Source organism: Mesoplodon bidens (assembly GCF_964165515.1).
Source record: "Mesoplodon bidens genome assembly, chromosome: 9".
In the NCBI taxonomy this organism is placed as follows: domain Eukaryota; kingdom Metazoa; phylum Chordata; class Mammalia; order Artiodactyla; family Ziphiidae; genus Mesoplodon; species Mesoplodon bidens.
The window spans coordinates 61,826,191-61,839,771 of record NC_138166.1 but is presented as its reverse complement, the minus strand read 5'-3'; the positions used below and the strand labels follow the sequence as shown (position 1 = coordinate 61,839,771).

Below are 13,581 nucleotides of genomic sequence, written 5' to 3'. Positions count from 1 at the left end.
AGAAGAAAGAATTCAGTGAGCTTGAAAAGATCAATCCAGGGGCTTCCCTGGTGGCGCAGTGGTTGAGAGTCCGCCTGCCAATGCAGGGGACACGGGTTTGTGCCCCGGTCTGGGAAGATCCCACATGCCACGGAGCGGCTTGGCCCGTGAGCCATGGCTGCCGAGCCTGCGCATCCGGAGCCTGTGCTCCGCAACGGGAGAGGCCACAACAGTGAGAGGCCCGCATACCGCAAAAAAAAAAAAAAAAGAAAAGAAAAGATCAATCCAAATTATCCATATTGAAGAAGTAGGAGAAAAAAAAGATTTTTAAAAATGAGCAGTTTTAGGGACCTATGGGACAATTTCAGGTGGTCAAATATAGGGACAACTACAGTCTCAGAAAGACAGGAGAGAGAGAGAGAATGAGACACAAGATATGTTTGAAGAAATAATGGCTGAAAACTTTCCAGACATGGTGAATGAGATAAATTTATAGATTCAAGAAACTCAGCAAACTTAAACAGGATAAATTCAAAGAAAAACATACCTGCATGCATATTATAGTCAAACTGCTAAGAGTCAAAGATAAAATTAGAGAAAAATGGCACATTACATTCAAGAGAACAATTTGATTTACTTTGGACTTTTCATCAGAAACCATGGAGGCCAGAAGGCGATGGAATAATGTCTTTAAAGTGTTAAAAGAAACAACAACAAAAAAGTTGACACAGAATGCTATGTCCCATGAAAATATCCTTTAAAAGTGAAGATGACATAACATTATTTTCAGATGATGGAAAACTACAGAAATTTGTCACCAACAGAGCTGCATTTTAAGAAATGCTAAAGAGCTACATGATGACAGTATATCTCTTAGTTTATTTAGGTCCTCTTTAATCAGCAGTGTTCTGTAGTTTGCAGTGAACAGGAGTTACACTTACTTTTTAAAGTTACTACTAAGTGTTTTATATTTTGTGCTATTGTAAAATAAATTATTTTATTTATTTTCCAATGGCTTGCTGCTAGTCTGTGTGTGTGTGTATGTGTGTATGTATAGATATATATCTGTATATCTATATCTATATCTATATCTCCATCCAAGGCATTCAATGGGGAAAGGAAAAGCTTTTCAACAAGTGGTGTTGGAACAAATGGATATCAATATGAAAAAAACGTTTTATCCTTACCTCACGCCATACTCAAAATTTACCTTGAAATTGATTATAGACCAAATATAAAAGATTAAAATGGTAAGACTTCCAGAGGAAAACAAAGTCCTTGGGGTAGTTGGAGGTTTCTCAGATAGGACCCCAAAAAGAAGCATTAAAAAAATTGTATTAAAATTTAGATTAACATACAGACACTATTATATATAAAATAGATAACCAACAAGGACCTGCTGTATAGCACAGGGAACTCTACTCAATATTCTACAGTAACCTATATGGGTAAAGAATCTGAAAAAGAATGAATATATGAATAAGTATAACTGAATCACTTTGCTGTACACCTGAAACTAACACAACATTGTAAATCAACTATACTCCACTAAAATTTTTTAAAATGGTATTAAAATTTAAAACTTTTGCTCTTTGAAAGACACTGTTTAAAAAAAAGCGAGGTAGGAAGTAGGAGAAGTTATTCACAACACATATATCTTACATATGATTTGTATCCAAAATGTATAGTGTACTTCTACCGCTCAATAAGAAGAACACAAACAACTCAATTTTAAAAAGGGTAAGGCCCATGAATAGACATTTTTGCAAAGAAGACATACAGATGATGGCCAGCAAGCATATGGAAAGATGCTCAACATTGCTAATCATCAGAGATGCAAGTCAAAACCACAATGAGATATCACCTCACACCTGTCAGAATGGCTATCATCAAAAAGACCACAAATAACAAATCTTGGGGAGGATGTGGAGAAAGGGAATCTTTGTACACTGTTTGTGGGAATGTAAATCGGTGCTGCCACTGTGGAACACTGTATGGAGGATCCTCAAAAAACTAAAAATAGAACTACCATATGACCCAGCAATTCCACTCCTGTGTAGATATCCAAAGAAAATGAAAACACTAATTAGAAAAGATACATTCTTCCCAATGTTCATAGCAACATTATTTATAATAGCCAAAATATGGAAGCAACTTAAGTGTGTATCAACAGACAAATGGATAAAGATGTGGTATATGTATATAATACTACTCAGGGGCTTCCCTGGTGGCGCAGTGGCTGAGAATCTGCCTGCCAATGCAAGGGACATGGGTTCGAGCCCTGGTCTGGGAAGATTCCACATGCCGTGGAGCAACTAGGCTCGTGAGCCACAACTACTGAGCCTGCGCGTCTGGAGCCTGCGCTCCGCAACAAGAGAGGCCGCGACAGTGAGAGGCCCGCGCACCGTGATGAAGAGTGGCCCCCGCTCGCCGCAACTAGAGAAAGCCCTCACACAGAAACGAAGACCCAACACAGCCAAAAATAAAAATAAATAAATAATTAATTAAGACCACATATTAAAATAAATAAATAAATAATAAAATCTTTAAAAAAAAAAAAAAATACTACTCAGACATAAAAAAGAATGAAATCTTGCCATTTGCGACAACATGGATGGACCTGGAGGGTCTTATGTGTAGTGAAATAAGTCAGACAGAGAAAGACAAATACTGTATGATATCACTTATATGATAGAGGTAGGAGATTAAGAAGTACAAGCTACTATGTATAAAATAAATAAGCTACAAGACTATATTGTACAACATAGGGAACATGGCCAATATTTTATAATAGCTTTAAATGGAATAAAAATTTTGAATCCTTATGTTTTACACCTAAAACTAATATAATATTGTAAATCAATCATAGCTCAATTTTTAAAAAAAAGGGGGAGGAAGGGTCTGAAAGAGGCATTTCCCTAAATAAGGATATACAAATGACCTATAAGTACATGAAAAGGTGCCTGACATCATTAGTCATCAAAGAAATACAAATGAAAAACACACTGAGATACCACTACATATCCCTTAGAATGGCTGAGATATAGAAAATCTGGAACTTTCATACACTGATTGTCAAAACGTAAAGTGATACAAACCACTTTGAAAAATTTTGGTAGTTTTTTTAATAAAGTTAAACCCTCATGTATCTTATAAACAAGCCATTCTACTCCTAGGTATTTACTCAAAAGAAATGAAAACATATCTACACAGTGACTAGTACATAAACACTCATAGTTTTATTCATAAGGGCTCCAAACTAGAATCGAATAACCCAAATGCCCATCAGCTGGTGAATGGATAAATTAATTGTGGTGTCCTCGTATGATGGAATACCATTCAGTAGTAAAAACCAATGAACTATTGATGAACAACTATGCGGATGAATTGCAAATCATTATGCTGAGCAAAGAAGGCTAGAAAAATAAGAGTACATTTTGCATTTTATATGTGTGTGTGTGTGTGTGCATAGGCAGATACATATAAGTGTGTATACCTAGTGTCTAGTTTAATATATACGTGCATGTACCTATGTACTCTACATATATGTGTATATACACATACACATATATATCTGCTTTATGCCTCTCTGGTTTGCATTTTCTAGTTATATATATGTATGAGTACACACACACATATATAATAAAACCAGAAAGACATAAAGCAAACTATCTAGACATAAAGCAGATCAAACATTGCCTGGGGCCTGTGGGTAGAGGAAGAGGTGAGCTGCAGAGAGGTTTGAGGGCAATGGAAATGTTCAGAACCACGACTGTGGTGGTCCTTCCAAAAGTTTTACTCAAATGTTAAAACTAATTGAAATGTGCAACTTTTAGGGAAGCAGTTTATTCTATGCGAATTCTACTTTATTAAAGTTCTTAGAATAAAAAGATCCAGTATTTGGCAGGGGTTCAGGAGCAAGAGGAATGAATAGGTGGAGCACAGGGGATTTTAGGGTGTTGAAACTATTCTGTCTGATACTGTTAATGGGGGAACATGCGAGTATGCATTTGGCAAACCTCATAGAACTGTGCAACATGAGAGTGGACCCTCAGGTAAACTATGGACTGGAGTGAATGTAAGGTATCGATATTGGTTATCATTTGTGACACATGTACCGCATTAATGTAAGAGGTTAATACTGAGGGAGACTGCAGGGTGGGGAGAGGGTATATGGGAGCTCTCTATACTATCTTCTCAATTTTTCTGTAAACCTACAACTGCTCTAAAAAAGTCTATTAAAAAAAGTGAAATACCTATATCCAACATGTACTATGGATTATCAGTCCCCCTCCTAGGATTAATTTCAAATTAATTTTTTCTTAAAACTTGAGTTCAGTAGAGAAAGGAATGCTTTACTACACCTTCAGTTTCTTTGGAATTTTTCCTGTGAGTTAATTTTCCAAATGATATGTGCATTCTACATATCCTATTCCTAATAAATGATATCCTTAATCTTTAACCTTCCTTTATTCCTCCCAAAAAAGTCCACCTAAAAGACTCAAGTTAGATTCGAAATGTCACAACCAATTAACTGATTTTGGTTAGAAATTGCAAAGAATAAACTAATTTTTCTTTCCATTTTTTACTTCTATCCTTTTTTCTCCATGGGGTGTCCCTGAAAGGGAGTTTCGGACCTTGGTAATTGAGATGGTGATGGCTACGGATATGTCCTGTCATTTCCAGCAAATCAAAGCGATGAAGACTGCTCTGCAGCAGCCAGAAGCGTGAGTGAGCCTGTGACATCATGTGTTTTCATAGGTGTTTGACCTTGTCTTTGTCCATGTCACTGTACCTTTAAAGTTTATCTCCTTCAATATGACGTTATTGAGTGATCTCATAAAATAATGATGCTTGGAGGAGAAAGCCTGAGAAGTGTACCTATCACAGATATATTCTCATTAGAGTTGAAATAACAATTTGCCCCAGTAACAATTTGCCCCAATTAGAATTTAAAATATTTCCGTCAGAAACGAAATTATCGAAGATCCACTCAATGCAGAGGCGGCAAATAAAGGTCAGTGAGTAACTCTTGGATTTTTGTTGTCTTTTTAATGATGGCAGTCATTCCAGAAACGGTTTTGAGTCAGTTTTTGAGGTGTCCAGTTCAATAAGCAGGGAGACCTTGCTGATGAAAATCCAAGTTGTAGGATGAATTGATGGTTTTCCCCTAGTTCAGCTGCAGTGGGGTTTGAGATGGGAGAATGGAAGGGATTTTATTTTTTTATTTTTAAAAAATTTTGAATTTTATTTTATTTACTTTTTATACAGCAGGTTCTTATTAGTCATTGATTTTACACACATCAGTGTATACATGTCAATCCCAATTGCCCAATTCATCCCACCACCACCCCCACCCTCTGCGGTTTTCCCCCCTTGATGTCCATACATTTGTTCTCTACATCTGTGTTTCTATTTCTGCCCTGCAAACCGGTTCATCTGTACCATTTTTCTAGGTTCCACATACGTGCGTTAATATACGATATTTGTTTTTCTCTTTCTGACTTACTTCACTCTATATGACAGTCTCTAGATCCATCCACGTCTCTACAAATGACCCAATTTCGTTCCTTTTTATGGCTGAGTAATATTCCATTGTATATATGTGCCACATGTTCTTTATCCATTCGTCTGTCAATGGGCATTTATTTAGGTTGCTTCCATGACCTGGCTATTGTAAATAGTGCTGCAGTGAACATTGGGGTGCATGTGTCTTTTTGAATTATGGTTTTCTCTGGGTATATGCCCAGTAGTGGGATTGCTGGGTCATATGGTAGTTCTATTTTTAGTTTTTTAAGGAACCTCCATACTGTTCTCCATAGTGGCTGTATCAATTTACATTCCCGCCAACAGTGCAAGAGGGTTCCCTTTTCTCCACACCCTCTCCAGCATTTGTTGTTTGTAGATTTTCTGTTGATGCCCATTCTAACTGGTGTGAGGTGATATCTCATTGTAGTTTTGATTTGCATTTCTCTAATAATTAGTGATGTTGAGCAGCTTTTCATGTGCTTCTTGGCCATCTGTATGGCTTCTTTGGAGAAATGTCTATTTAGGTCTTCTGCCCATTTTTTGATTGGGTTGTTTGTTTTTTTAACACTGAGCTGCATGAACTGTTTATGTATTTTGGAGATTAATCTTTTGTCCATTGATTCGTTCGCAAATATTTTCTCCCATTCTGAGGGTTGTCTTTTCGTCTTGTTTATGGTTTCCTTTGCTGTGCAAAAGCTTTTAAGTTTCATTAGGTCCCATGTGTTTATTTTTGTTTTTATTTCCGTTACTCTAGGAGGTGGATCAAAAAAGATCTTGCTATGATTTATGTCAAAGAGTGTTCTGGAAGGGATTTTTAAAAATGGTGATTTGTTAAAAACTCTTATTGAGGTTCTGTAAGTTTGGTCATCATGTGTTTGGATCCTTTGGGTTTACAGAATTGAAAAGCCGAAAGCATTATCCCTGATGTTGCACACGGCAGACATTAGCCATCCAGCAAAAGCCTGGGAGCTCCACCACCGCTGGACGATGTCACTCCTGGAGGAGTTCTTCAGACAGGTACCTTGTTGCTCTGCTAACCACGCCCCCACTGCTGTCATCCATGGACATATCCTGAATTTTATATTTCAGCAACATTGTGATAAAGACTATTACAATTACAGTCACCTTCTTTGTGGAGGGAGGAATCACAGCTTTTTTTTTTTTTTTTTTTTTTTGGTCTTCTGGTCATGTGATATTTGAATTTCACCTAAATTCTGATTTTCGGAATGTTATGGTATTTCTATCCTATGCAAAAAAAAAAAAAAAAATGCATTTCCTTGTGGCAGTCTTTTGTCAGAATGTCAGCTGAGGAATGCTTTTACTTTTTTGGGGGGTGGGTGACCAAATGGCAGTCACTTTAACTCGCTTCTCTGTTATAATTGGCTGGATTGTTCCTTTCTAGCAGACAAACCCATGTTGTCAAATTCCAAAGCCGGGTGGGGCAATTTGAGGTCAAGAAATCACTAGAAGCTACTATTCCAATTATATTTAAACTTAGTACATCCTAAGACACAGGGTTGTATTTTCTACAAGAATAGTGAGAGTCTTTAATGAGGATACATTGCTTTAAATTTATTTTTTTAAAAGGTGCATAGAAGTAGAGAAATAAAAAGGTAAATAAATGCATAGCCCAGGACTGCTGACTTCTCAAACCCAGACAGGTGTGCTAAGCTCATCTCAAGAAGAGCTGCCATTAAATATCTGCTTCGAGATGTGAGGTCCTGAGGCTGAAGGCAAGATGACATGTAGATTGTGGGACCTGAATTACAGTTAATTCAGATTAATACAGTTAATTCATTAATTCTTGTTAATTTACTGAGGGAGGTTACAGTACAGATTCAGAGACCTCTGAGATTCCATAAAACACTACATATCAACACCAGTCTCAACTTTGTCCCCTCAACTGACAAGAGGTGTACTCTTTCGCTGGTTACTCAGATTTTTGGAAGCAAATTACTCTTATGATTACTCTTATTCTTATGATTCTAGTTTGAATGGAGAAATTATAGAAGGCATTTCTGTGTTTGTTTTTTTCCTTCTGAAGCTGCACACAATATCCAGTAACAAAGTGGGACTAGAGTTAACAACATATTAGGCAAAGTTCAGAAGGCCCTTTACTGGAATTTTTATTCCAACTGGTTTGTGGTCTGGAACTAATGAAATCACTCCTCTGGTTCCCAGTGGTCTCATCTGTGATTTGTTTTTTGGAAGGTGGGAGGATTTAAAGGAAGGTTGGACCAGATTTTTTCCTTAGTGTCCTTCCCACATTAAATGTTCTACAATTCCTTCATTCTGTCCAAGGGTGCACATCAACACATGCACACACGTGTGCCCCCTTAAGCTGTTCTATGAATACGCCAGCAGTTACCTTATTCAGCATATGGCTGTTTCCCTTACATGGTCATTGCTTGGCCTCACAGAGTAGTTCTCAAGGGGAACCCAAGGGCGTGAGAGGAACTAGAGCTGTACAGGTGTGGCCATGCTGTATATACAAGAATGACTGCAAAATCATCCTTAATGGAGGGCTAATTTTGAGTCATTTTTCCAGAGGTTACTTTTCTAATATTAATGAAAGAATTTTCTCCAAATCTCCACTTCCCTTATCATATGCTTTTTTTGATTATTGCTTTTGTAATGATACTCCCTATAACTAGGAATATTTAATCTATAGCCAGAGGTAAATCATCACTAACTCATATAAGTTTGAGGTATTGAAGTGATTCCTTTTTTTAATTGTAAGAGAGTGAATATGAGAAATTACTTAAGTATGTGAACATTTTTTCCCATGAAAGGAAGGCTTGTTTGCACAAACATAAGCTTGAATTGAAAGAAAATGTACCAGAGGCAATGTGAAAATAAGCATATTGAATTTCTTGCCAATTGGGAATGGAATGTTATCTCACTGGACTGGAACTATTTTTTAGCAGTTATGATTCAGTAAATTATTTTTATTGACTTAATATTTTAACCCAGATGCCTAAGCCGTGGTAAGTAACCCATGTAGGAGAAATGTTGCCTGAGTTCTTAACTATAGATTTTAAATTGGACAGTTCAAATGGGAAATCTCAATGGGACTGTAGAATCTTTGAAAAAATTACATTTAGAAGTTGGGTTATATTTCAAAATAAGGGCATAGCCTCAGTGTTCATAGACCAGACCTTCTATGCTTTGCTAAAAGAGTAAGTTACATCTTCAGTTTTACAACCATTTTTTACAAAATCCAAGCCACTGCCTCAAGTCTTTTACAATGAAATATTAACTTTAAGAAAGTATAAGTTTGCCTCTTTGGTGAATACATTTTGAGATTCATTTCCTTAGTATTGCTGTATATTTTTCAAACATCTCCTACAATTCTTTTAATTTCCTCTGTGTTTGTGGTGGTTTCCCCACTTTTGTTTATTTCCTGTATCAGTGTCTTTTTCTTCCCTTTCTTCTGTATGAAATTAGCTAATCATTTGATTATTTGCTAATCTTTAGCTAATCTTTTTTATTTTATGATGTCAGTTACTGTTTTCATTTTTATTAATTCATTTCTTCTGCTTGAGTTTATTTTGTTATTTTGCTAATTCCCTGAGTTGGATGCTCAATTCAATTATTTTCATTCTGCCTGTTTGATATTAGAAAATATAAGGCTAGGAGTGTGTGTTATCATGAATCTCGTAGGTTCTAATATGCAGGTGTTCACAATCCTTCTTTTCTAAATATTCTGTAATTTGGGTTTTGATTTCTCTTTTGTCCAAAAGTTGCTTCAGATGGAGATGTTTGTTTATGTAATTTTCCAGTGGTAGTTTCCTTTGCTTTCTACTTTTGCAATTAATTTGTGGCTTATTGAAATTTGATCAAAGGATATTTTTCATTGTTTGGATCTTACTGTAAAACTCGTTTGTCACCTACTATATAATCAATTTTTGTGAATGTTCATGGCTCTTGAAAAGTAGGTTTATTTTCTACTTGCAGGGTATAAAATTCAAAGAACACCAAGCACATCCACCTTATTAATTATGTCATTTAAGTATTTTATATATTATTTTAAAAACTTTGATCTCTCGTGGGCTGACAGGTGTTTCTATTATTTTCATTTACTATGTGGTATAGTTTTTGCTTCATGCATGTTGATTCTGTGTTATTTGTGTTCTTGGATATTCATAACTGTTAGATTTTCATAGTTTACTGTACCTTTATCATTATAAAGCCTGCTTCTTTGTCTTATCTAATGCTTTTACCTAGAATTCAAATTCGGTTCATTTTAAGAGGAGACTCTTGTCTTTGCACAACTTTCTACTCTAACCTTTTCAGAGATGCTTTGATTTGGGTGTGTCTTTTAAACACTGTATATAATTGAGGTTTTTCTATGAGTCAGTCTAAGATCCTTTTATTATTTGAAATCAGCCGTATTAACATCTATTGAAATGACAGGGATCTTTGCTCTTAGGTGCTGTCATATTTTATATTATGATTTCTGTTTTTGTGGCTTCTTTTTAAATCTTTCACTATGTTGGTGGTACCATCTGCTTTGTTATGTTTTTATTTCTTCTGATGACTTGGAAGTTTTATATTATGTTCTAGTGGCTAACGTGATAATGAAAACTTTACATCCTCTATTTATTTAGATAGTATCTATTGCCTCCCTGCAATAGTAAACTTCTGTTCCTCTTGCTGCTTCCCCAACACCTCCTTGTAACTTGCTTAATTTTTGTAGTCTGTACCTTTGTTATTTAAATAGAACTCTATTCCTTTATATATCAGGTTTAAATGGTATATTTGCACCCCCATTTTTAACGCATAAGAAGGACAGCACTTATTCATACCTCTCAACACCTTTCCCATTTTCCTTTCGTAATATAACTAATTCCTTGTTACTGTTTGTTGGCTATATTATTTCTAAATTCTTAATATTTTCTAAGTGAGCATTCTATCTCATGTACTATATGCTGTTTACAAAAAACACACCCAAAACAGTGTGACCCAGAAAAGTGGAAAATAAACAAATTTGGCAAAGGCATAATTCTCCAGTTGTTCTTGTCCTGGCTCTACTCAGTGCTGGCACTTTGGCCATGGTTGATCCATTCATCTATTAGTTGGTCAAAGTTGTTCCTTGAGTGGTTTCTTCTAGAAGTGCTAAAAACCACATTTTTGTGTGTTTGCAAGTTTTTCTACTGCTGTTATAGTTGGGTCACAGTTTGCCTGGGTAAGACATTTTTTTGAATCAAACCTTCTTTCCCTGAGGTCTTTTTTAGATTTTGTTCAAATGTCTTCCACCTATGAATGTTGTTATGGAGAGGTTGGAGGCCATGCTAGAATTATTTCCACGTCTAGGTGATATATCTTTTTGCTTATGTGCCCTAAGGATAATTTCTTTACCTTTGAAGCCCGGTGACATTACTAGGATATATTTCAATAATGATTGTTCTATAATAGCTTTTCTTGGGACCTGGCATGCTCTTTTTCTGTATAGGTTCAAGTTACATTCATTAAATCTTTAATGATTTCCTTTTCCATTTGTTTTTGTTTCCTTCTTTAGGAAAAACAGTTACTCATATGTGGCCTCTCTTGTTTTTCTTCCATGTCTGTTATTTTCCTTTAAATCTTCTTTAACTCTCTGATCAGTGGTATTTTTTTTCAGTCCTGAACTCCATGTCCCTTAATGTGTTTTTATCCAGAATAACTCTCCTTTGTTTGGCTTCCAACACAATCTTCATTTATATGATGGTTCTGTTTTTCTTTTCCATATCTTCTCTGAGCTCTGCTAGCTCCTGGTTCCCTAAGCCCTGGTTCTTGATAATTTCAGGAGTTTCTTTCTGATCGTGGCAGTATGTTTGGTCATCACTTGGTGGCACTGTTTTTTCTGGTGAATGTTCCCTATCTGTTATTTTTCTGTTCCTTTATTTATTTTTTTTTTCTTTTCATGTGAAGTATCTTTTCATAAGTTTTTTTTTTCCTGGTAGTGGTGATAGTGCTGCCTCCTCTTTCTCCCCCCCTCTTTCTACACCCCGTTGCTCCTCCCCCTCTTTTCATTCTCCTCCCTTCTTCCTTCTTCTTCTTCATTTTATTATTATTTACCATCCTTGAGTGAAATATATTATTTTTTGACCAACTATTTGCAGGAGATATGTGCCAGGGAGAAACTGGAACAGCAATATTCTAAGTTCCATGGTTTATTATGAGGCTTCTATGACATGGGGTATGTGTGTGTGTGTGTACGTGTGTGTGTGTGTGTTAGCCTTTACTTCTTCCTGGTCGACAGTAGGCAACAGTTATAGGACTGCTCACAGTTCAGTCTCTGTCATCCACCCACTCTCTTGCCATGCTTGTGTGTTTTCTCATTCAACATTTTCTTCTCTACTATTCTTGGAGCTAAATAAGGTGCAGAGTAGCTCCTCACACCAGCGCTTACTGTCTCTCTGGTTTTCCCATGTATTGGATGTGGGGTACTTTTCTTGTCTGAGTGAACTTTGGAAACCTCTATTCTTCAAGCTTTATCTGAGATCTGCAGCCATAGGCCTCTTCTCTGGGCATCTTACCTCACCCCTCCCAGATATTCACAGCATTTTGCAGCCGTTCCTCATGTAGTTTTGATTTGAGATTACAGATTTCTCCTAATATTCATTTGTGTTTCTGTTGTTTGTCATTCTCCTGTTTTGAGAAGATAATTTCTGAGAGAGAAGGGCAAAGATGTCTTTACTATACTTATCTTAAATCCAAAATCATAATAATTTTCTCATACCTCACATTTGTAACTTCTTCCTCTGGGAAAGAAGAATGTATATTGCTGCATTTTGTTCAACTTGATGCTTTTGTTGCCTCCCCAATCAAATACCTTTTCTTCGGTCTACCTGGAAACACTCACTTGAGATGTCACCTAACAGTCTTTTGAAGCTCTTGCATTGAGAGATGCCGTCTGCCCTGTGAACTTCCAATACAGAAAGAACCTTTGTTTCTCTTAATTGGTTTGCTGCTTACAGATAGCTGCTGTAACAAACAAACACCCACATGTATAACAGTACACATAAAATGGAATTTTATCACCCACTCATGTAAAGTACCGACAAGTGTTTCTTGATTGGCAGATGGTTTACAGTAAGCAGTGATTTTAGATCCAGACTCTACCATCTACATGGCTTCCATGGTGCTTATCTACATCAAGCCAGCAAAAGAAGGGAGGACATAGAACCATAGGCATAGGTGATTTTATAGGCCAGAACTGTGGTGGAAATACATTCCCTCTCCTCCTGTTTTATTATCTAGCACAAACTGGCACAGATTCTGGGAATCGTAGTCTAGCTACCTGTGGACAGGAAATGGAGGGTGGTGGTGGTTTGTGAACAACTAACTGCCTAATTGCTCTCCCAGCTTGCTTGTGATCAATGTCCAAGTGACCAAAGGAACTTGAGTGTTTCTAACCAAATTCATCTTTTCATTCCTTCAACTAACATTCCTTGTGTTCCTTTTGTAGATTGATTCTGTGACCTTATCAGTCAGTTATCTTAACCCCCACCACAAGAATGATAGTTACTTATTTTTCTGCACTGTCCTGGAAGAAAAAAAAAATGAGTTCCTTTAAAAAAAAAAATCCTTTGTGCTGACTGAGACTTTCCCCCTTTTTTGAAAATATTGACCTCTTTAACAAAGAGGAAGGTATATGAATAATTCCACAAGGGCCAGTAGTTAAAGAGTTGTACAATATTGTATCAGTCAAGCTGGATTCGCCTGTAGAAGTACATTCTTCTGTATTGCTTTCCGCATAATTTTTCCAATTTATAAATATATCTGTCCTCCAGAGGGAATTCAGGGACCACTATCTTAAAATAGGTTTTTAGTAGCTGGTAGTAATAGTTAATTAAATCCAAAAGATGTAAGTGATGTGTGGATGTGGGTATGGACAAGTCCATGGGATAAGAAGTTGCTTAATATCATGCACTTTTTCGGTAATAAAATCCAAATTAATGCAGACATCTTAATAGTCAAGTGGTTAGTGTTCTTCTAAGCCACACCCATTAAAATGCACCAACAAAACAACTTATATCCCTGCTTCATAAGGAATAAGAGTGGGTTTTATTTGTGTTAGCTGAGCTA

General features: G+C 36.4%; 1 protein-coding gene across 5 annotated transcripts in view; it reads left to right on the top strand.

The window, feature by feature from the left end:
• The window catches only part of PDE1C (phosphodiesterase 1C), a gene marked incomplete at both ends in the record, with an annotated part of 531,390 nt that overhangs the window by 449,097 nt on the left and 68,712 nt on the right, over positions 1–13,581 (top strand). For all 5 annotated transcript variants that reach the window (XM_081244322.1, XM_081244325.1, XM_081244324.1 and 2 more), the window contains 2 exons: positions 4,605–4,706; positions 6,405–6,525. In XM_081244322.1, the coding sequence (XP_081100448.1) occupies positions 4,605–4,706; positions 6,405–6,525 (223 nt within the window). The remainder of the gene's footprint in view (positions 1–4,604; positions 4,707–6,404; positions 6,526–13,581) is intronic.